This window comes from Rhodnius prolixus, unplaced genomic scaffold, assembly GCF_049639745.1.
Source record: "Rhodnius prolixus isolate KJV_2025 unplaced genomic scaffold, Rpr scaffold_6, whole genome shotgun sequence".
Taxonomy (NCBI): domain Eukaryota; kingdom Metazoa; phylum Arthropoda; class Insecta; order Hemiptera; family Reduviidae; genus Rhodnius; species Rhodnius prolixus.
The window spans coordinates 37,836,477-37,861,717 of record NW_027411634.1 but is presented as its reverse complement, the minus strand read 5'-3'; the positions used below and the strand labels follow the sequence as shown (position 1 = coordinate 37,861,717).

At 30.4% G+C, this 25,241-nt stretch overlaps 1 protein-coding gene across 12 annotated transcripts in view; it reads left to right on the top strand.

Moving 5' to 3' along the window:
* Window positions 1-25,133, top strand: part of OtopLa (proton channel otopetrin-like a) — a 91,069-nt gene extending 65,936 nt beyond the window's left edge. For 7 of the 12 annotated variants that reach the window (XM_074140684.1, XM_074140685.1, XM_074140690.1 and 4 more), the window contains 12 exons: window positions 1,236-1,350; window positions 2,363-2,740; window positions 4,395-4,472; window positions 6,752-6,959; window positions 7,057-7,217; window positions 7,753-8,014; window positions 9,137-9,496; window positions 12,275-12,524; window positions 12,609-12,893; window positions 13,412-13,592; window positions 13,676-13,849; window positions 14,607-25,133. In XM_074140684.1, coding sequence (XP_073996785.1) covers window positions 1,236-1,350; window positions 2,363-2,740; window positions 4,395-4,472; window positions 6,752-6,959; window positions 7,057-7,217; window positions 7,753-8,014; window positions 9,137-9,496; window positions 12,275-12,524; window positions 12,609-12,893; window positions 13,412-13,592; window positions 13,676-13,849; window positions 14,607-14,741 — 2,587 coding nt within the window. In that variant the 3' untranslated portion in view covers window positions 14,742-25,133. Of the gene's footprint in view, window positions 1-201; window positions 253-1,235; window positions 1,351-2,362; window positions 2,741-4,394; window positions 4,473-6,751; window positions 6,960-7,056; window positions 7,218-7,752; window positions 8,015-9,136; window positions 9,497-12,274; window positions 12,525-12,608; window positions 12,894-13,411; window positions 13,593-13,675; window positions 13,850-14,606 lie in introns of those variants that run through there. The other 5 variants (XR_012462135.1, XM_074140693.1, XM_074140683.1 and 2 more) reach the window with 5 other exon arrangements.
* Window positions 25,134-25,241: the final 108 nt, after the last annotated feature.

Sequence of the window (25,241 nt, the reverse complement as noted above, 5' to 3'; positions counted from 1 at the left end):
CTTCTAATTGTTCATTTTTGCAAAAGTAAATTTTTCAGTTTATTAAATGTTAGTTATGAAAATTTCAAAAAGATTGAGAGAACAAGTTGTTGCATGCAGTTTGAGTAAGTACATGTTTCAACATGCTTCGACATGTTAATGTATCCCCCTAAATTTGCGTTATGTTCAAAAGAATTGGGTTCTAATGGGAGTACATTTGTCAGTTAGTTATTCGTGTGAAAAGAAGTAATTTCATTAAAAGCTGTGTATAAGGTAAAACTTTTATTTCGATTTCTTAATCACTTAGCTTAGGAGGAAGTAAGCTGTAAAACTATCAGTGAAAGCTGTTTTTTAGCGTTGCAAATTTATTACGTTTTGATAGCTTAACTTTTTCACTTGCAACTTGTTGAAGTTTTTTCTGTCAAAAATGATATTTTCATTAAAAATTAGATTCCTTACTTTAACAAGTATTGTCGCAAATAGTTCGACTTTTTATCTTCTCTTACTTACTCTCTCGTAAGCCAAAGTATTGTGAGCATGCCTATTTACAAATTTTGTTTTTCATAAATTTTGAGGTCCCCCGAGGGGAAAAAAGTGATTTTACTTGGTGTGATCATTTGAACGAAAATATGCACAATCGCATTATTTCCTCTTTTAAAAAAACACAATATTCGACAATTTGACAAAAACGCAACCAAGTTGAATATTAAACCTGTAATATTCTCTTGTAATTTAGGATTGACAAGAACATCTAGTCACGTTCCTCTAATATAGCGCTAGCTATCCACACTACGAACTATTATAAAAGCACCATATATAATCACATCAATAATTATTCTTATAATCAAATGGTGCACAAGTACCGTTGGTATTTCATGTTACCCTAGAGGCCATGTCTTGTAATTATTATATATCTCCTATCAGCATCCACCTCATTATGCCTATACGTGCAAACTATAATGATTTTGTCTCCTAGTAATTTTGTATGCTTTTTTTAATATTATTATTGTACAGCATAACTGTTCAAAAATTGATACAATTATGTGATAGTATTTGAAAAATGTTCAACAAAATATATTTCAGTTGATCATATTGAATAAGCTTTTAATTCTATCTAACAGTCAAATGTTCTAAATTCTTTCCTTTCTAAATCTTAATCCCGACTTTAATCCTTTCTTTTTACAAACTCTTCCTAAGAATAGTAAAACTTTTTGTGCATATTATTAATGTGGTTTTGTTTTTTATTTCTGTTACAGAACGTCCCTGTTTATTATAATGAGTTTCATATATGCGAAACTGCTGGTTGTAATCTGCATAGCATACGTAGTTTCGGAGGTAGTGACGCATAGTCTTCCACTTGCTTATTATGAGGTAAGGAAGTTTTATTTATTGTTGATTCTAACTTATCTTTAATGTCTAAAGGGTAGGGCCTTATAACAAGCCATTATGCATATGATCTAAAAGGAGTCTTATTAAGCCCACTGTATTTTTGTGGAAAAAGAAAATTTCAAAAAAGCAAATAAGAGTAAAATATCAAATGGCAGAGTAACTCAACAAAACGCAACTTACTCACCTCCGAGGCTGATTAAAAAAGTATACTAATCTGTCACCTGTTGTAATGTTAAAGTACATAATTATGTAGGGTCTGCAACATACATTCGGGCGTAAAGAATCAAACAAAGCAGCCTCTCTGCCCTCTCTATTTAAAGAGGAGCTCTCTCAAAGTGGATCTAATTAAAAGCAGAAAAATAATTGGTTTTTGTCACTGACTTAATAAAGTCTCGCTACCGCAAATTTCACAGCCTCCTAGCTCTCTCCATCCTAATCCTCTTGTCCAACAACTCTCCTCTCCTCACCTTCCCGACAATCCTCCTCGTAGATTGAAGCGGAAGTGGCCTAGAAATCATTGTGAAAGAGTTTCACCAGTGGGTGATTGCTCTAACCATGACATTACAAGTGAACTGAACCAGTAAGATCAAATTTACTTGATGCAACATTTGTTGCAATTGTAAATATACAAATAAAGTAAGAAAAAAAAAAAAAATTGGCGTTTCATATTTAATTAACCTCTTGACTTTGCACATATATTATTAGAGTGTAAATCAGTAGCTCTAACAGTTGAAGGAGGGATGAGAGCTCATTCATTTAAAAATCTGTGTAGTTGATGCCATATCTCTGAGAAAGTAAAATAAAATCGTGGTGGTTAAACTGAATGGCGAACTTTTGTGTACATCTTTATTATATCAGTAAATAGTATTAAATCAATTTATATCCGTAGTAGCCATTGACCGTGAAGGCGTAGGGTAAAAAAAAAAAAAAAAATTATATCAGTAAAAATGAGTATTTAAACCTTGTTTTTTTTTGTTTTTATTATTGTTACTAGGGTTTCTTCACCTACCTGTATGGTGTGAGCATACTGTTCTTGTTGTACGTGTTCTGCTTCTTATTGCAAGAGAGTACATGCTGTCAAGGAAGTAGCAGTAGTGGTGGTGTAAATCAACTGGCTGTGGAAGCTAAACCTGCAAAACCTAAGAAGGAGAATAAGAAAGAAAAAGAAAATAAAAAGAACCAGAAGAAGGAGAACAAGGAGAAAAAGGAGCGTGAGAAGAAGGAGAAGAAGAAAGGAAGCGGTGGCGATGAGAAAAAAACTGCCGAGGGCAAGGAGAAAGAGCCTCAGCAGCCAACACCTGCACCACCGCCACTTCCGCCTCCCGTACAACAGCAAACTGTCCAGAGAAACCCAAGATCTAATATTTTCCAAGTAAGTAAAAATTTACTCATCTTTTTCCTAACATATCATTTTTAAAACTCAAATCAAGTAAGTTGGAAAGTAAGCTTAGTGGTTCGAAATATCAATTCTGAACGTTTTGAACGGAAGTAACAATGTTAGGTTAATGAACGATTTATTTCTAGGATGTCTCATTCTATGGAATAATTCTTGTTTACTTTCTAAGAATTTGAATTTTAAATAGCTCAAGCTTTAGCTCTTCAGATAATCTGGAACAAAATGTTCCCACGATTTTCTCTCACTGCAATTGTTTGTTACAGTGCCAAGATTAAATTTTTTTTTAGAACTAAACTTTTTTTTTTATCCTACGTCAGTTTCATGGGGTTGTATGTTCATCAAGCCATAGTAATATCTGGTTAGTATTTATTTTTCCACTTATTCGTAACATTGATCTACAAATCATGTGTTGCGTGACTATAGATAAAAATTATTTTCTTCGATTCGAAATATAGTATGTCCTAATTTAATGCGATTGAAGTTCTTCCTGCACATGCAAGTTGTGGGGGTATTGTTTCGTGATTTTCTTCGCTAATACTACATTATAGAAAGACTTAGAAAAACTATTAAAAATTTGTGAACGTGGATTAGAACTTGGTGGAAAATGAATCCGTCCACGTAGTCAAAGAATTGTTTAGTAGATTCCAACTACTTCCTCTATCAATCAGTATGCTTTCTCAACATAATCCAGAAATGTCTCCCCGATTGTTGTTGATGTTTGATTCGTGGATTCCATTAAAGCGATGTTTCTTGCAGACTGTCCGGTATTTTTTTTAATCAGAAGGATTTGCCTACATCTAGCTAGATGATATGATTTTAAAACTAAAGCTGGAACATTAAATTGAAATTAATTTAATAGAAAAAATTGCTCTTTTCTTTGTATGAATGAATCAGTAACCAAAAAAGATGAACAATATTTATTTAATTTGTGAAGAAATAAATTTATAGAAAGAGTCCTTACTCCTTTTGCTTTCAGAATTAATCAAAGTAAACCAAAGATTGTTTATCTTACCTTCTGAATAAGGTGGCGTTGTACTTATATTAGCTTTCGTCTATTTTCAGTTATATTATTAGCCAATGAAAGCTGAAGGCGAAAGGAATCTGGGTTCAAAAAACATTTTATAGAGTGAAACATTCAATTTATTATCCTAATTGGCAGATGACTTGAGTTAGTTTCATTCTTTCGCCTTCTCCTTAAAATTATAAATAAATAAGTGTTAATTATTTAGTGTATTTAGGTGCGTTTATATTTTTGGTTTTGGGATTCATTTTATGTTTTGAATAATTAAAACAATAAACTGGAGATGGTGACATATTTCTTTAACATAACTAACCAGTGTATTGTTGGCTAAAAAAAGGACATTTTGTCGCATTACGTTTTGGGGATGTGTAAGTTTAATAAATTTGGAAATTTATATGAATTTTATGAACATATTCAAATACGAATCTAAATACATTTTATTTTACTTTTAATTTTTTTCTTAACTTTGATTTATTTTGTGTTTTGTTTTGTTATTTAATGTTTTTATTATTAGTTTATCAATACTTTTTTTTCTGTTTTCTTTGCGTTTTTGTTTTCACTTTGTTATTGCTTTTTTGTTTGTTTGTTTTTTTTTTTCCTAACGATCAGAATGAAGTGTATCCGCGCAAAATGCGCGACGTCGTACGACAGAAGTCCTGCTCGGAGGTGGACTCAAGTCAACTGGTGGTGAGTGAGGAAAACTAAATCACTTCTCTACCAAAAAAACAAAACAGAAAAAAAAATGAAAGCAAATTACACCTATTAAATCAATTACTGAAATTCTCCAAACAAATAATTTATCCCAACTATCCTATCATATTACATAACATCATTTTCCCATTTTTTATTTGTTTTTGTTTTTCCTGTTGATTGAAAAATAATTTTGCATGCTAAGTTTTCACTTTCACTACTTGACTCCATTCCTCTAGATTAGGTATTTTTTGCTTCTTTTTTTCTCTAAAATAACTTTTTAAATTAAAAAAAGTGCAAATGGGCTTTTTACACTTTTCCTATATTTTTCTTAAGTTATTTTTTTACTTTTTCTATAGTTTTAATGATTTTTATGGTTGAAAGAAGTACTTGGTACTGTTATTTGTTTCTTTTTTCAGCTTTCTTTTTTAACTAATCCACCTATTTTTCCTCTTACTTCTTTTTTTTTTTGGAAAAAAAATGGTTTGCAGTTTTTGAAAATGCAATTTTTTTCGTCGGAAATCATTATTTTTAAAAACAAAATTTAGCGAAAAGCTCTTTTATAAGTATAAATGAACCAATATGTAACGAATTAATTATCTGACAAACTTAAACGTGATCTAGAAGTACCGTGCTTCCAAAATTAATCCTTTCCCAGTACAAGTTCTAGATGGTACCGCTCACCTTGCTGCCCACCAAATTAAGATATTTGAGAAATTTGAAAGGACAGAGGAGAATATACTATTGGAGGAAGGCTTAGCCTACCCCTAGCTACACAGCCTTCCAAATCTCACTTGAAAGATGGGCATCACAGTCCACATTTATCTGTTCAATTTTCTTATATTTAATTTACTGCGGCGTCAAATCTAAGGTCATTAAGTTTTATTCAGGGCACTCCGATCTCCGCACAGTGTTCTCTTGATACTAACACACTATCCATCCATCACTAGATAGTGAGCTGTAAGAAGCTTCTAGGAAGAATGTACCATGATGGAGGGCATCATGGTCGTATGACATGTACCTTGTTGCCCTTATTGTTGCTGCTGCCCGCCTTTTCACAATGCATGTTTTATAATCTTAGATCGTATGTATCGGTAACAGTTTGTTTACACTCTTCGACTTCGTCATTGTTGTTCGGCTTTTTTTTTTTTTTTAAAAAAAAAAAAAGGCATCCTACTGTTTCATTCGCTCCAACGTCGCCATGTCCCCAGTTAAAACTAATATGGATGTTTTCCTGTTTAAGGGTGGATGTAAGAGTGTGTGTTGTTATAATGAAGGTCATACAAATTTACTTTCATAGTTTCAAATTACTGAATTCATTTTTTGATTAGGTTTTTCTTTTCATAAACACTAAGTTGTGGAGAGTGCTTGGTCTTAAGACTGTACTTATTGTACATATATAAATATCATCTATTTTTAATAACTAACATTACTTCATTTACCATGGAACTGTAACAAGGTGTGCAAAAAACAACAGCACCACATAAAGTGCAACAAAATTACAATTTTCTATAGTTGTCAATTAAACCATCTAATGTATTCATCCTCCTTTATATATTTATAATTTTTACTAAAAAAAAAAAAAATTGAGTGCAATAATTTAAATTCCCTATTTTAAAACATACATGTAATTTAATGCCGTTTTAAATTATTAAACCTTTCATCTTTTGCATGCTTTTAAAGTTATCAGAATTGTTGATAATTTGCATATTAAACCTAAAGATATTTTTAGTTAAATAAATTTGATTTTTTTAATATTTTTGTTTTCAATTTGAAAAGAGTGAAGTAATATTTTTAGCTGTAAAATATGGTTTGGTATTTTTTTGTTTTGTTTAAAAAAGTGGTATTGATCTTTTTTAACAATTTAAAACTTGGATTTTACTTAAGAAGTAATTTTAAGTATAGAATTCAGAAGTAAAAGAGTTATGAATTTGTCCAAACATTAAGAATTCATTTTTGAAATGAATTTGCCCTCTTTCCAGCTTTGTAGTTAATTTTTTATCAAACAATTATTGTCACGCAAAAATATAGTTGTTAATCATCTACGTATATATTCATATATTACGTATTAATATATTTTATATATATATTTCCATTAAACTTCCATTTTCTACGTTGTCTCGTGCAATGTGGGACAAATGTGTTTTGTTTTTTAAATATTCTTAAAATTATCACATCTTGATTAATTATAAATTCCAATTATAAATTGTGACAAAATTCAATTTTTTGTTCAAATATTCTAGCAATTAATTGGCCTTTTCTTTTCGTTATTTCAGGGTCTAGGCACTCTTAAGAAGAGTAAGTCTGGCAGTGGCGATGGTCAGTCCCAGGAAAAATTATCATCATGCGGCGTTGGAGGAGGCACCACTGATCTTGCTGAATTAGAGACTGGTTTGGTTCAAGTATCATCCCCCGTTAGAAAGAGGAAAACTTCTCAGAATACTAGCAGTCATGGCAGTTTTTTCCTTAGAGTTGGTGCTATTGGTAAGTATCTCAATTAGATAAATTTTTTGAGAGACAGCAGAAATATCCATGTAATAAAACGAATATAAGTTATATACTAATACACTTACTTTGACAGCGTTTGGTCTTGCAACAATGATCTACAATGGCTTAGAGTTTGGTGCTTTCTTTGAAATTCCTTTCAATTCTCCCTGCTATCAGATCTTGAGAGGTGTTAATCCAGTACTTCAGATGATTTTCACGTTTATGCAGATGTACTTTATCTTCATGAACTCAAGAGTAAGTTGTTTTACATATACATAAAGTTTTCAATTATATTTGTTCTGTTTCCTTTTCATGTTTACGAGAAAGGTGGTGAAGCTTAGCCAAGACTGGTTTCCTTCTCTTCTGTGCTTGTCTAGCTCTTCCAATAGCAATGTAAATTTTGAAGAGTCATCTTGAGTCCCTATTTGCAAAAAGTGAAATTTAAAAAAAAAGGGGGAACAAATTTTACCAACTAAATATTGGAACCATCTTATTTCTTAAAATGTTAACCAGTAGGCAGTCATCAATGTAGGATAAAAGCAGTGTGTTTATAAAATGTAATAAATTTAACAATTGAGAAAGATGAAAAATTCAGTTTGTGGATTTAGATTAGAATCTATTAAGTTTGGCCAGAAAATCATACGTCATTAGGTGTAATGATGAGGAGGGGCTCCTGAGTAAAGTCAGGCAGTCCGCGGAGAAGTTGATAACTCTTGAATTAACATGACCAGACCTTGGGTTAGTCCCGTACATCCTGGCACTCACTCACCTTTTATGTTTTTATTTACAGTTGAACATTCATCGTTTTAAAGTGGTCGCAAGATTTGGCTTGATGCATATAGTCGCTACAAATCTATGCGTATGGATAAGAACTCTAGTGTTGGAAAGTTTGAAGGAAATCTCTGTTTACCTGCAAAAGAACAATGTTACCTTCATTGGCGGGCCAGCTGAAACACCTCCTGCATCGACTGGATTCTCCAGTGGTATTCCAGTTCAGCCACCACCCTATCAAGATTATGGAAGTGGCAGCATTTTCAGCCGACCAGCTGCAGGTTGGTACTGTTCTTTCTGTATCAACATAAGTATTTATATATACTCGTATATCATCAGTTGGGTAGTTGGATTAATTTTATAATTGAAAACTTTTTGGACTTCTTTTTATTTATATATTCTACTATTATTCGAAGGGGTGGTCTATTGTATATATTGTTATTTGAGTCTATAACCGTTCTGTTTTCTACTCCCTTGATAATAATATTTTTTTAGCAAAGGTTAGTATGGATATTGCGTTCTTGTCATCTAGATAAATACTACATTCTTAGGTTACAAATTTAGTTTGATTTAAGATCTTATTTGTTTTAATTAATCAAAGTGTTGGTACATAAATAGCTTTTTAGAATTGTTGGTAATTAAATGAGAATAATTTTAATGAGACGTCATGATTTTTATTTTTGGGTTACATTTTTTTCCTGCTGTGTTACAGATATTTACTTTTTGATAACCTGCATGTAATCATCTCCAAAGAAATTGATGACTAACAAATGTTAATATAAAATGAACGATTTTTATTTAAAAAGAATCTAAGAACCCCTCTTAATTAAATTTTCTTGTAAATGGTTTCATATAAAATTAATGAACTCATATGTAAGTAATGAGCACTACCACCAAGTTTTTCTTATTCTTTATAATATTACACAGTGAGGCTGTTCATTGCACTCTATAGAGCAAAGCCTGCTCCTATTCCTTCAAAATATCCCATAGGAGCATTTATCGTAAAATTGTTTCAAATATTCACTAGTTAGTGTATCAAGTTTTGAATCAGAGAAATTAAAAGTAATACGGAGGTTCCTTGCGATTAAAAATCGTTCAATTTACCTGTAACTTTTTTTAAATATTGTTGTTAGAACAGTTTGTGTTAAATGTAATCTTTTTGATTGGGCAGTTTAATGAAACCCCCATATTTACTCAAATCATAATCTTTTGTTTTGTATAAGTAATTGTATTGTATATTCTCACCATCTTTGTGGATTTTTTTTTTTTTTAAGGAGTGCTTAGTTTGCATTTTGTATTATAATACATGTTTGTTCAATTTAAAAGATTTAACAAAAAAAAAAAAGGTTGATAAAAACGGAAGCGTGTATGTGTGGTGTATGTGTCTCATGTTTGTTTTACAGAGAATTTTGGGTCTACAACTACAGATGCTTCCGGTATTAGAACTACTACTACGGCGGCTTCTGTACTGGGTCATGCTGCTGGAGAAGCTGCACGCGCCATTGTTACCACTTTGAGAACCACTGTAGCTACCACTTTAGCAACCACACAACCGACAACAACAACCAGCAGCACTACGTTTACTCCGTCAACAAGCTCGGCTCCATCTACCACGGCCTCCACAACGGCTTTCCCCCATCCTACAGCCGCCCCTTTTACTTTTGCTACTTCTTTGCCCTTCTTCCCGGCTGTACCCGCCACAACCACCCGCTCTACCACTCTAGCACCATTTGTCGACATGCTCCTTAAAAATTCTACCAAAGGTAAAAAGAAAATTACCCCAGGATTGAACCAACCAACCGTAGTTTACTGTCTGCGTAAATTTGCTCTGTTAATTGTGTGAAATCTCTTTTGCGTAAATTTGTTTGCTCTGTTTATTGTGCGAAATCTCTTTGTAAATTGCTTAATTTTACTATCAGTCTATTTCTTCCTCATTACTATTAATTTTCTTAGTAGTAAGTAGTGGTTTAAGACTGACTTCCTCCAAGTAATACTCATTAAAAATATTTACAGTATCCTCCTTTATTTGCTTATACGAGTAACATTTAGGGCCCCCTAAATCCATTATAAATCTATAAATATATACAATAAAATCATATTAAAATTTACACTCCAGCTGACTGTCTTACATGCCTAATGCATACACGTGTGTGAAAAAGCAAAGAATTAGAAATATTTCAATTTTATGAACCCAAAGAATGATATTGTGCAATATTGGAAATTATCTTACTTTTTTTCTTCGTAAGGGCCTCTAGCTTACTATATAAACGGTGATGGACAATGTTTGTGTAAACATAAAGAACCGCAATCTGGCAATAATAATTGGGAAAACTCTGCGGTTCAGTGTTGTGACAACAATCGTATTCATTCTCATTAAAGCTCGGCCTTTCTTATCCAAAGTTGTGTTCATACTTACTGGTCGGTGTTCAAAGCGAGATAGAAAACTGGTTTTGCAATCAATAGATTCATAATTTGTAAAAGTCTCACTTAGTTTATAAACTAAATATCATTATCCGCAATTTACAATTCATCTTTCTTTCAAAGCTGAGTTCCCACTTGTAAATTTTAGGTACAAACATTACGTGGATCGTCTCAGTATTTCTTCCCCTTTAACTTCGTAGAATTTTTCTTGACTTCAACTAGTTTGGCTTAGTTTCAAAGATCATTTTATTGCAGGTGAATGAATTAAGATAGTATCATTCAAAGCTAAGTTTTATAACAGAATCTAAAGGTTAATAGATACAAGAAAACTTGACACGCTTTTTTAAATATCAAGTAGAACTAACCAAAATTGGTAATCTAGGGAAAATTATGAGAACTTAAATTTGTTAATGTGCTGCTAAAAGTACATTTCATCTTCGAAATTTTGACTTTTTAAACGTCAAGTCTATATATACACACACACTGACGGACGCCTGAACAGCCGCTCTGAAGCAAACTTCCGAAACATATTCAGTTCCCTGTGATAAACCCTGAAACTAAACGAAACATTTTTTAATCTCCTTTTTTATTACAGAAACTGATCAGTAAAATTAAGTTTTAGTGTGTTTATTAGCTTTCCAGCATGATTTATCGTATAATCTTTTGAAGTTGCCCTTTATCCCTATTTCGTATTGTCTCTGTACTGTTTGATGCGCATGTAAATTTTATTGAACATGAATAATTGCTTTTATTAAATTATATGCAAGAAATCATTCATTCCTATATTAATCTTGCAAAAAAATTGTATGTGTAATTTTTATTCAACTTTGCTCAGTGGTTTAAAGCATTTATAAAAAATTCTTACACGTAAATGTATCATCATTTTCTTCCATGTTGAAGTTAATAATTTTTAAGTAGTTTTCAGTTATTGTTTGATTATCTTCCTATTTTCACTTGATTGATCGATCTTTCATTGACTACAGTGTCTTAAGAAGTGTGGAATGCCCTTGAGCAGTCATTGGACTCTTAGATTAGACTAGGGTGGTCTCAAGGCCTACGCCACTGCGATCCCTTTGGATCTATTGTGGCTCCATTGGACTCTTAGATAGATACATATGTTAATTAACAATGAAATTTATGCATGTTCAGTGCCTCTTCAATTTTTAATCGAATGGTGACTTCGTAAATTTGCATTGATCATATTCGTTGGTTATATTTTACAAATCGATAACCTTAGGTAGGTTTTTGCCCTTTTTAGAAAAGACGCGTTCTGCTGAATTAGTGCCAAATAATCAAAACTCTTAAGCTGAGACTAAAGATATTGGAATGTTATATTTTGCTATTATATAGTTGATACATTCTGTTGCAATTATGTGAGATATTCTAATGGAGTAGTAGTTTGAGCAATGTTCTGGCAGCTTATAGCTAAAAATATTTTTATCATTTTATGTTCTTGTTTTGTATCAAATTTAATGTATTTTTTTGAAGGTGTGTTGATATCCGTTTTTTTTACTGGTATCACTTTTTATTTCCTTTATTTTTGCCTTGCGTTTAGGCCTATCTGGGCTTTAAAAAGCTAATACAGAGTTTACATTTTTAGAACGTATTGGTATTATGTTTTGAAATTAATTTAACAGAAAAATAATGCTTTAAAATAATTTTTTTCTTATAAAATGTGTTTACTGTATTGTTAAATTACAGAAATTTTAATCAAAACTTTTATAAACATGGTCGAGATAAAGACGAAAAGTAAGGCAAAAATAAAGAAATTAAAAAAAGATGATTTTAGAAAAGAGAGGTTATCAATCAATACCCTAAACAAATTTCTTTTTCGCCGAATGTTTGATAGCCTTATTAGGTTTGTTAAGTTTGTTTTCTCCATTTAGTTTTAACACTCGTTTATTTGAAAGAAAGCAGGCTAAGTACTAAGAGATAATATTTTCTCAAATTAAGATGTCAACATGAACATTTCAAGCGCAGGTCCCCAGGAAAAATGTAAGGCGATTCGATTCGCCTCAGGGGCCCCTGGTCCTGGTAATAGTTACAGTATAAAAGAAATTTGATTTATTACATATACATATAGTTTTTTATTTATATTTTGTTTTGTTTTGTGCTTTTAGTAGCAGCAACAACCGGTCACAGTGTTTGGGGAGATTCACCCAGCTGGGATGAAATAGGCGATTCACCATTGGCTCCGGCCGCTCTTGTTGATCAAAGATCACTATCATCAGAAAATTGCGATCGTATAAACATCATGGGCACAATCGTACAAGACTCAGCGCCGTATCTCTTTCCATTTATCATTGAATACAGTCTTATCGGAGCGGCAGTCATCTATGTTATGTGGCGTCATATTGGCAAGAATCCGAGGTACTTATTTGTAACAATTTACTATTTTATTTTTATTTTTTTGAAAATATCTCTGAACTACTTATTTAATCTGTACTTTGTTAGGTACACCGGTGAGGATGATCTGGAACATCGTTTGGAAGTGATTCTTTCACGTCGGGCAGTGGCCATGGCTCATGCCCAACAAGGAGCCAGAATGGATTGTGTTGGTGCCAGTAAAGGATTATTTTTGGGGTTACTATTGCTTGTGGCCTCTTTAATATGTCTAATATTATTCTTTGTGTTGATACACAATGAAAAATTAAATCTACTCGCCATATATTTAGCGGATGTATCACACTGTGCTCTAATGGCGCTGTCAATTGTGGCAATCATTATCGGATTTATAAGGTAATTTAATTAATTCGTTATTAACAAACAAAAAAAAAAAAAAACTGCTTCGAACATATTCAAAAACTTCGTCTTAATTCCATATCTCAAGCTACTAATTTTGTAAAATTCATTTTTAAAGAAGTGTGACTTCCCAGTCAGTTCCCTTAAGGTCAGAGTAATGATTTATAAGAACCTAAAAAAGAAATTGTTTAAGAGATACTCCTTTATTTTGCAATACTAATATTATACGAGTTTAATACGGTTATAATTCATTGAAGAGCAATTTAAAGGAAACAAAGTTTTCGAGTTATATCGATTATTAGCGCTTATTACATTTGGTTTTCCGATTGAAAACTTACGATTCTTTCAGTCAAAGGTTTTGATATATCAGTGTGGATGATTTTTAATGATTTGATCAATTCAAAAAGTATATATTTGCTTTGCCGAGAATTGCTGGATTGTTAACATATTTTTCTTTAATTTACTCTAAGCCTTATTATACTTAACCGATGATTTGTTACGTTTTTGTGTCTTAGGGTTCAAAGTTTAAAATTTAGAGGCGATGAGCAGAGCGATCTGAACGACATCTTACTGCGGGTTTCAGCATTTGGTCTGTTTGTCTATGCAGTGTTTAGTGTAATAGCTGGATCGCTTACAGCACTAGTTAGCGAGCCTAATTTATTGGTCATGATTACTGGCATTCTATCTATTTTTCAAGTAATTTTTAATTTTTAAATTTTACATGTTTTAAAAAATTTTAAGACATATAAATTTTTAATATCTATTGATTTTATTTCCAGGTTGTCCTGCAACTATTGTTCATATCAGATGTTTCCCGTAGAAGAGTTCATCTTCCCGAACATGATCGCAGCAAGCCAGGACGTCAAGTAGTGACATTCTTGTTGATAGCTAATGTAACAATGTGGATAATATATACGTTTGAAATCCAGAAAGTCGTGGCAAATCCTGTGCAGGTAAGAGCGATTCTGTATAAAATATATTTGTGATGATTTTTTAAAAATATTTTTTATTATCATTTAGCTACTGAGCTAAATGCTATGTTATTTACCCAGATTTTTAGTTATAGCGCTTAATAATAAGCTACTTTAGAAATATTTTAACTCTGGTTAACTCAAGGTATTCTTTAAAAATATGCTAAATTCACATTAGATTCCTGTACCAACTGTTTAACATACAATGTACGGGAACGTAGAATAATAATATATCATTATTTTTTTTTTTTTTTTTTTTTTATGATTTAAGGCGCGTCAACATCTAAGGTTATTGGCGCCCGGAGCTTTTTTCAGTGCACTGCCGGCCTCCGGACAGTGTTCTCTCGTTACAGACAACACTGTCCATCACCGGACAGTGAGCTGTAAGAAGCTCCCCTAGGAAGAGAAAATCTAAGGGTCAGCTGCTGGATTCGAACCCGGGACCTCCGCGTGGGAGTCCAGTATGCTAACCTCATAGCTAATCCCTTCTCTAATATATCATTATTATTGTTATTATTATTAGTAGTAGTAGTAGAATTATTATTATCATTATTATATATAAAAAACTCGCAGATTCAGATGGGACAGTTCGTGCAATTTGTCTTTTGTAGCGTGTATGGCTATAAAGACGCAGTTTCTATTTTGTGGATACATAAACCAAATATGTACCTGAAGTATTTGATATAAATATTAGGATGTGCATAAAGTATTAATAATCATTGGTCACCTTTTATTCTAGCTCAATTTTTATGGATTTCTCGCATGGTCCATGGTACAGAGGGTTACACTTCCGTTGTGCATCTTTCATAGATTTCATTCAGCTGTAACCCTGGCAGAAATTTGGAAAACTAGCTACAAACCAAGGATAGACTAAAGAAGGAAAACCAAAAGAGCAGCCCGTCCTTTTTACTTTAAATCAAAGATTCAACAAATAAGTAAATAAAAAAAAATCTGATATTAGCCGAATTGCATCCTAAGACAAAAACAAAAAAAATATTGCGTTCGGCCTATGTAACAAAACTTCTTATGTATTATATAATATATGAATGCATACATTACATATATAGATATTTAAAAGAATAATACTAATAACGGATATTTTTAAGTTTTAAAAATATTTATTTTATTTCTAAAATCTCTCGTTTTATCGTTTTTCTCTATCCAACGCACAATATAGTTGAGAGATTTTTTTTCTTTAACTGTATGATTTTTTTTTTAAATTATGACAAAAAAATTAAAAGGAATTTCTGCCAAAATCAAAAGATTCAAATTTTTTTAAAAATAAAATTAAATAGATATTTAAAGTAAAATAATATGTGTAATGCATTAATCTTGAATGAACAAACAATGTCGCTTCTTCTCTCTCACGTTTTGTTTTTGTATGTTTCGATAAAATGGTTAAAAAAAAGAAAAAATTGAAAATAACTCCTTCTTGTGGTAAGGGTTGGTTATTTTGCCAGCCAATTATTTTTTATTTTTTGGCCGTGGGAAATGAGAGTTTTTAATTCAATTTATTTTTATTATTTTTGTTTTATTGGTTTATTAGATGTTCTCCATGTGTTTCCATAAGAGTTTTTTGGTCTAATTAAATGCGTCTTTATACTATTTAAATTTGAGTAGACTTGAATAATCTGTAGCAAGTGTTTTAAGATTAGAAAAAGTACATCTTTTTTATCAAGAGCTATTCTTCTAGCCAGGTTGCTCTGGTTTTCAAGAAATGAGGTGGTTTGGATGGCCTAATTAGGCGTTGTAACCTCTCGTTCACTGATTTCTGAACCTTCTTAGATTGGCGCTTTTGTAGACACAATTGCTATTCCAGCTTTTTAAGAAAAATTCACAGCGTTCCTCGGGCTTATGCATTTTACTACTGAGTCTGTTGTAATGTTAGTGATAGACAGAGGCATGTGTATACACCCAGTCCATCTTAGACAAATCGACTGTCATACTGCTTCGATAAATCTTGTCTAGCTTCTAAGAATGTCTAGTTTCACTGCCGATTCTTTTTAATATTTGCAGGTTCAAGTATGGAGATAGATTTCCGTTACAGGTACTAGTTCTGGTGTTTGCAGCTTCTATTTTGGGGCCTTTCCAAAGAAGCAGATTGGACTTGGAAGTCTGCTTGCGTGTGACCATGGTACTTGTAAGGAAAATTCATACAATTCCTAGTTGGTTTCTTTTTCCTTTTTTGAATAGGCGTTTCTGCTTAATTTGCTTGTATTAATTTTTTATTTAGTCTTTTTTGAGGCATCAGTTCTTATTTTGAGTAATTTTTTTGCAGGTTTTGAGGTATAGGTTCAGGAACTTGGATGGGTAACATACTGGTTGTGGGTAGAAGAGAAGAGCTTCCCGTTCAAAGTTATTTTCTGTGAATCTTTACGGATTCAAGAAGTATGGAGTTAGATGGAACTAGATACTAGTTCTGATTTTTGTAGCTTCTATTTTTGGGGCATTCCCAAAAAAGTATATCAGTCTTAGCCCACCTCACGGACGAATACTATTTTCATTCCTTCAAGTACTTTGCTAAGTTACATAAATTTAATGGTCAGAATTTCTATCAAAACTTACGTCGAAATGGGAGAAGCTCGGATGACGATCTAGAAATAAGAATGAAATAAAAAGCTAAGAATGACTAAACAAAATCTCAAAAAATGTTACAGGAAGAACACAACTGAAAGTTTTCTTAAAATAAATAGTAATCCTAAAAGAAGCCTATTACGTACTACTGACAATTTAAATTTAAAATAATCCTTTTTAGGCCAAATTTGTATTGCTCAACTTTTTATACAATTTGGTAATAAAATAAATGTTTATTGGTGAGAGAGAAATATAAATATATTAAATATATGAGTACAATAAAGTGAAATGAGAAAAACCATTTGTTAAAAATTCATCTTAATATTTAAGAAAGTACTTAAACTGGTGAAACCAAAATATTGTACATCGGCTTCCATAACCTTTGAATTTCTTGAAATTTAAATTGAAGTTATACTTAAAAATTTCGGTAGAGTGTAGAAAAAAGTATAATAGTAAATTTTTATTATAATTTACATTAAAAGTGTCATCGTTAGGGGAATCAAGCAAAAATTGAGTACAATTATATATATTAAAAAAAGGTATAAGAAGCCTAAATTTTTAAAAATTTAAAAAACAAAAATACTCATGACGGAAACTAAGTTGAAAGGAAAAAGTTAGGAACAAAGTAATAAGTGTAGAACGTTTATTTTAATCGTGAATTTCGAGTAAAACATATTAAGCCCCAATTTTTTTTTTCGCCCCTCCAAAATCCCTCAAAATATTAATAAAGATTGAGCGTGTTTTATAATAAGACTTTTTTAAATACCTATATGCAAATAAGTGTATTGGTGTAATTTTTTTTATAGTTTTTATTTATCTAATTTTTTGTTTTTATGTTTATACATAGATAATCTTTGTTGTAGTTAATTGATTATAATATGGAAAAGAAAATATCGCACATAATTCCAATATAGCTTTATACTTTCTGTATTAGTTTTATATAAAAATTATGGGAAGAAAGGAAAAAAAATACAGGAAATTGGCCAGTCTCGTTATATAAAACAAAATAAAAAGTATGAAAACTGGGATAAAAGAAACTACATTTTTAAAACGTTAAATGTGCCATAATTGTATTTAGTTTTTAATACAAAAACAAATAAAATTAAAGATAAGAATGATTTGTGGCTTTTTGTTAAATTAAAAGTTTTTTAATTTGGTTTAAAAATTAGTGTTGGAAAGATTGTTTTTCTTTAAAGAGAATCATGATGTGTATTATAATTTGTGGAAGTTGTTGAAAAATCCAGACATTAATTTCTATTCTTTTCTAGTCTAATCAGCCCTACAAGAATTTTTATAATATCCTAGATTTCTTGTTTGATCAGTTCTGCAATCTGGGTTTATCTCAATCATCCAGTTCATTATCGCAGTCAATTTAGGCCACTATTGAGGGAAAATTTCAGTATTTCAGTCGAGGTTTGGCTGCTCTATAATGTCCTCCTGCTTCTTCATACCCTTCAGGTAAGTTATCCTGTGGTTACTTTCACAGCATCAGAAGTTAATATCTGAACCTTAAATAGTTTAGTTCTAGGTTACGTAGACCTTGGCTTATTGTAGCAAGAGGAGGCAGGCTTCTCTATAACCTAATTTGTCCGCCACTGTTTGATCCAAATCCTACCATCACTGCAAACTGAGTTTTTGAAGAGTTCTTGAACATCTTTAACTGTAGCACCTTCTGTAGTATGGGGTAAGCTCGTTGTTGTCTGCTTCGCTAAAACTAGCAGTTGCAACATGAATCAGATAATGCTGGACGCATATTTTATAATTTTCTTCATCTCAATTAAAAAAAAAAAAGGTGAGTGACTCAGTTCTTAAGTAAAAGGTCATATCATTATTAAAGTTATTAAAACTTTACATCCTTATTATTCTCTTTGAAGAAAAAGAAATTCCTAATTTCTTTAAATTATAATAATGAGTCTATTACATCATCTTGAATGAATACTTATTGAAGAGAAGTTCAAATGTCGGCATATCAAGTTTTAAAAATAATTTGAAAAATGTGAAATTAAAAATATAAATGAGATATTGTGGAACTTACATCTAAATGAGTTTCTAGCCAAGACGATCTTTATATTGTTTTTTTTTATTAAATTATTATTTCTAAAAAAAATAATACCTTAAATGTTTACATTTTATGGGTCCATTAGGTCTTTATAAATAATAAAAAAAGAAGTAAAAAAATGAGCAAAAAAAAAAAGTAATATTAAGTGAGACTTTTAATCCAACTGTTGCATTTCAACTTTTTGTAGCATTTTTAAATACGACTAAAAAAAGAAAGAAAAATTACGAGTTTTTGTACATTTTTTATGAATATACTGTGTATCTTTTTGGTGAATATTAAGTAAAAAAAAGTTAAAGTAAAAAAACCAAAAGATTTTTAACAATTTACAAATATTTATTTTAAAAATAAATAATTTACTACCCAAACATTATTGGTTATAATGGCTCTATTAATCGAGAAAGTACATTCTTTTATTTTATTTTTTTTTTGTAAATAGTGGACTTATTGAATAGTTGTGATAAAAGGTTTTTTTTTTTCTTTAAAAAAAGTACTATTGTGTAGAACTTAATTATATTTTAATTTTACCAAAGTCTATAAATATAAAATTAAAAAAAAAAATTGATTAATATTTATTGTACATAAAAACGGTGTGTTATACATTCTTTTATATATTAAGGTAGAGATATACATATAAATATGTTTATAAAAGATCTGCTTTTGTGGCAGTTCCTCCCCGTTTCGTCTAGTGTTTTGTATAAATATGTATTAAATAAAAAAGAGAGATTGTACCTAACAAAAAATATTTATTTTTGTGTTAAAAATATAATGTGTGACATATATCAATTTCTTTAAATTAAAAAATATTTTTTATTTACTTATATTTGTAATTTTTTTCTTTTATTAGTTAATTTATAAAGATTATTAATTTTTTTTCTGCAACAGGTAAAATACGTCTAAAATGGGGAAGGTACAACCTTCGCAAGCATCGCAGTATAAGTGAGTGAAGGTTTAGTTTTATTAAACTTTATTGTATAGTGTTTTTTAACATTTGTAGTTCCATTATTTCGACAATTCGTTGGTTTTTGTTCTTATTTTTTCGCTTACATTAGTAATAAGTTTTGTTTTTTTAATCCTGCGCGTACACGCAATTTTCCTGCTCCGTGGCAACCCTCTCCATATATGGTGGAATGCCTTTTGATATGATTTTTATAAAAATTAGTAGTAGAATTTTATTTGATGTTTTAGTTTTTTAAATCTTGAAACATCTCATTACGCACTTCACGATCTGTAACCTCTTATTTGTTTAAAGGAAAATTGATTTTTGCGAACGTCTTCACTTCAATACTATTGTCAAATCCATAGTATTGGAAGTATTTAAAAAGATAAACCCTTTAGGGTACACATTCTGCCAGCCCCTGGACATCCCAAGGTTTAATTCGCATCTCCTAAACACTCCTTCAGGATCCGATTCGGTCAGTAGCATCCTTAGGTAGCTATGTGATTAACAAACACCACTTTGGCTCGCTTTTGAAGTGATACTGGTCTCCAAACTCATTAAAATTGATGAGAAAATTTCTGAAGACATTTGTTATCCAACGAGAACAATAAACAAATAGACTAGGTGAATTTAGTTTTTCATATACAATGTAAACAGTTGTATCCTGGGGACAGTAATCTTTTTGGAGTTAATTTGTTCTCTCTAAATTCCTAAAGAGAAATGTTTGTCGAAATGATGGTACGATTAAAGAACAGCGTGCTTTTATTGTAACTTTTAATTTTAGATACATGGTGTTCTCAGTAAGCTTGAAGCATTTTCTTTATTCAAGCTTCAAGAAACTTTTTTCACTTGATTTTTCTTTCATTAGGGAGCTTGTTTCGATTTTTTTTTTTCTTAACTATACAGTTTCTTCATAATTATTATATAACTACTACTGCGCTACATTGGAAGTTTCTTCCAGGCTTTCAAAAATAATGTTAGCCACTATGTCTAAAGTCAACTTCACGATAGATTCAAATCAATTGTAACAAAAGCACTGGTTCTAAAACTAGTTCAAGTTAAGTTGGCTTTGTTTTGATTCAATTTTCGGCAATATTAGTTCGATAAATTAAGGATGATGATTAAGTTTTTGAATTGTCTATTCCTAAATATTTAACTTTTCATAAGAATGTAATGATTTCATGGAAAACCATTTTGTTCCCTGCACAGTTCATTTGACAAGAAAAGTTTTACAATTCCTGAAAGAAAGAATGGGCCTTCCTTTTACAAGATCAATGTTTTGCCATACAAGTCCATTGTTTCAGGTATTTAAGGGATAGATAGTATTGATCATATACTCGAATGTTACTATTTCAGTCACCCAAACAACAAAGAGAGAAGCAATTCCTAAAGCTTAGCAATGTTTGAATTTTGGAAATGTAAAGGAGCGTTCTCAGATTGATTCAGCAAATGGTAAGAATTATTCTGTTAATGAGCATAATTAAATTTATGTGCAATATACTCGTAGTGATAAATAGTTCAATCCATTTAATTTTTTAATAAAAAGTGCTTAATCCATTTAAGTTTCTGTTTTAACTAATTTTTTTTACAGGAAAATAATGATTAAGTTAGTCTTACATTACTTATTATAATCCCGCGAATTTATTCCTAAATTACTTAGATTAAAAACAAATTTAGGACCCTGAACAATTTTTTATTTCCATTATGATCCAAAAAGTTCCTTTTGTTATAAAGGAGAAAATGTTTTCGTATGCAAAAATTAAAAACTGTTAAATATTTTTTGAAAAAAAAAATGCATTTATGATTCATATTGTATTTGCTGTTACGTATTTAAGAGAGAGAGAAAAAAAAATATAGATTCAAATAAATATAAATAAATTGTGTAAGTACCTACGTAAATATTTCTGTGTTCAAGCTTATGTGTAATTAAAATAAATGATAATATACATATATAAATATATATACAAGTAAATGAGAAAAAATATTGTAATAAATTGTTTTTATATATTTATAAATGTATTGATTATAAATAAATATCAAAACGAAAACATCAATTTTGAGAGGGCCAAGAATTTCTAAGTTGTTAATTATTTTACTAAATAAAAAATTCTCAAAAAGTAATTCCAATTAAATTTTTTAATAAACAATTTTACGGGTTTTTTAGTATATATTACATTTAAAAAAAGTAAAGTATAGGTAAATATCTAAAATACATCGAATTTTTTATGGAAATTAATTGACTAAAATGTTGCTTTTCCAGAATGATTAAAAAAATTGGTTTACTCAACCAAGAGGGAAGCTAGAGGAAGGTTTGAAGTACTAGATATTGATGAATTAACTCTTCTGGAAAAAAAAGTGGATGAATGCCGTAAATGTGCTCTTTAGTCAAAATCAAGATTAATACAACTTCGTTGTTTGCCTAATTTTATGAATATGAGCGTAATCCATGGGATTCTTTCAAGTATTTAGGTACTTTTATTGGATCTAATCAGTATTACAGATGATAGTGTGAAATTTCTTCAGGTTAAATGCAGGTTAGTTTGGTGAGTTTAAAAATGTTTCCGTATTTTCAATATGGAAGGTCTGAAGCAGGGACTGTTGTTATGAGTAGTGTTCACATGGCAAGTAACTTTCGATGAATGTGCCATCTGTACTACAGTCTATAAGGTCCATGCTATTACTTTGTTGTCTTTCAGATGAGCAGGTACGTGGTTCAACTTGAAACAGATTGTTAAATGCTTAGCGTAGTCATAGGATGGTGCTGAAGGCACTAAATACTGGTGACGAATTCTGTGCCTGTCATTTACAGCTCTGAATACTGCTTTGGTTCGTTCTGAGCACTGTTTTGGAGATCACACCAGACTCTTTTTGTCCAATTTGTGAGTTAGTGCTCATGGTATTTATCTGATGAAAATTATTTAGGGTCTGGAGACTAGGTTCAAGATACTTGCAATAGAATACTAGATAATCTGAGAGGAAGACAATTTCCTCTTAAGGTTCGATACTGTTGACAATTAACTATTATTCTTGATATCTCAAGTCTGGGACTTCATTCTTGTGTAGATTCAGTTTGTTTGCAATTGTTAATGCTTTTTTCCTTATTTTTAAATTGAATTTACTGGATATACGGTCTTTAAAATAATTCAGAAAACAATTGAAATCAATGAATTCTTTTTATGTTTTTAAATGAAGATCTGAAATCCAAATTCTTTTCTCAATCAATCTTCTTTCAAAGTATTGCAAAGATTAAGAAATACAGCAACAAATCAATAATAGAAAATCTGGTTCTAAAATGTAAGGTTTAAACTTCCACTTTTTAAATTATATTTTTAGATTTCTTCCCACTCAAAATATGATGGTAATTGTATATAAATCAAGAAGTATGTATAACTAGAAACATGAATACTATCTAAATAATACTTTTAAGAACAAAGAAATGATTAATCATCGGTATGTTTTACACTTCCAAAAATTTAAAACAATTCTTATGTTAAAACACAGCAAAGCTTATATTTTTAAAGTATTTGTTCTGTTATTACTAAAATATGTAAAATATTTATTAAAATCCTTTAGTCGCCGCCCCTCTAATCTCAAAAAATGAACTAAAATGGAGCAAACTGCATTTGTTTTACACAGATGAAACAAAAGAGTTAATCGTTCACTGCCAGATTAAGAAAAAAAAAAAAAAAAAAAAAAACTTCTTTTCATTGTATTAATACATTAAAAGTCTATGGAAATAATATATTTTTTGTATTTCAGTAAAAATGAAAAGGGAAGCAAGTTCAATTATGTTAATTTAACAGACAAACTACAGAATATTTTTCCTATTCTGATTAATAAGCTGTGTAATGTTTTAATATTCTGATCTCTTTTTATTTTAATGTCTTACAAGTTGTCAATCAGAAAATAATTATGTATAGAACTATTACTGATGTAATATTCATAATATTTATTTGAAGAAAAAGAATGGATAAAATATTATTTCCGTTTTTTAAATTACTTGACTGTGACTTCATCAACTTTAATGTTAATAATGTTTAAAAAATATAAATAAAAAGCAAAATTTCTCCTAAACAACAAAGTCATATTTTATTCTTAATATTTTTTATCCAAAATTAGTTCCAATTTTTCTTCCCTTAAAAAACTATTATTTTCATAAATGATTACTTGGTCACAACTTTTATCTAAATCTAATAGTCATAAAAACATTGATATAAAAAAGGCTCAAATGATTATCAAGGCTCATATTTCTCTTGCTGACAAATGGTTATTATAGTGATAGCATTATAACTTAACATCTTTACGAAAATACCTTAAAAAACTTTTTAATAAGAACCATTTAGAAACGTTCTGGTAAAATCAGAAAACTGCCTTTAGACACATGCATAATTATTTCACAATTCTAAAGAAGTACCTTTAGCAACCGTAAAAAAGTGCAGAAATAGGTGGTGCTTCCTGGTAGCCATTTCTCCAAACTAACTTTCTTTCATAGTTAATAATTTTTTCCATATATTCCGCATCGGAGCCTTTTTTTTAATGATTAATAATTATAATTAGGTGGTACTATTTCAATGTTAATTAATGGTAATAAAATTAAGCTTAAATAGGTTGTATTTACTGAAAAAAAACAATAAATGAATGTTGCTTCGCAGGTGGACATCTTGACATGGCTTCTATATGAGTAAGTTAAGTTCGCAGGGCGTGGAGGGTGGGGCGAATATACGATTAAGCTGTATTTTTGCATGGGCAGCTCCTTAACCTCTTTACACGTATATCATTAAAGGACCCTTACCCCAATATACCTACCTACCTACTAGCTGCTACTCCGCACATTTTCATGATTCTTTAAGACGGTAAGTCTGACATTTAGGAGAAACGGATCGACAAAGCGACCCTCCCTCTTACAACGCTTACATCGTACTGAATAAAAACTTAAATGCTGCATATTTACTATGCAGTGCTACCTGGTGGCAATTTTTAGAACTAGTAATAGTTTGAACATGTTCTATATATACAGGTCCAGTAGGTGCTGCTAACTAACTGGTGGCGCTTTTGGAAACTAACTTTTATTTTAGCGAAAATATCTTTTGTTTTTTGTGAGAGTTATACGTTCTCTTTCTAGCATTACTCATACTTTTAATTTCAAGAAAATGTGAAGTTTAAATTTTATCGTAGAAAATAAAAGTTAAATATGAAAAATGTAAATTTTTGTACCTACCATTAATTTTTATAACATGTTTATACACAGGTCCAAAATAACTTCTTTTTTTTTAAAAAACAAATTTTTATTTTATTTTTTATTAAAATAACTGTACATAGGTATTTCAAAATTATTCTTTTCAAAAGTTTTTAAAAATAGAATCACAATTTATTTTAACAAAATCTTAGTAGTATATTAGTTACAGGCGAAGCTACAGAACTTCATAACAGGTATTTCTTGTGATGAAATTGTTACCCACTTATCTTCCAGTACAGGATATAAAAGCATCAAAAAAGCTTTTAAACATTTAAAAGAAATTGCTAGATTTAGCTTTTTAAAATTTGTAAGGAATGCTTGGTTTAAATAGACTAAAAATAGAACAATAATAATAACAATTTGGAACTTTATCAGAATCCCTATTTGAAATTAGTTAAAAATTAGATAATTTAATGTACTTGTATTTGATTCAGTCAGAAACTAATTTAAATGTTTATTTTCATAATAGATATTAATTATTCTCAGCCGCAAGTTACAAATAAAGAAAATATTTAAGATATAACAATAAAACTTACGAATTTTATTTTTTAATGTATAGACGTTTGGC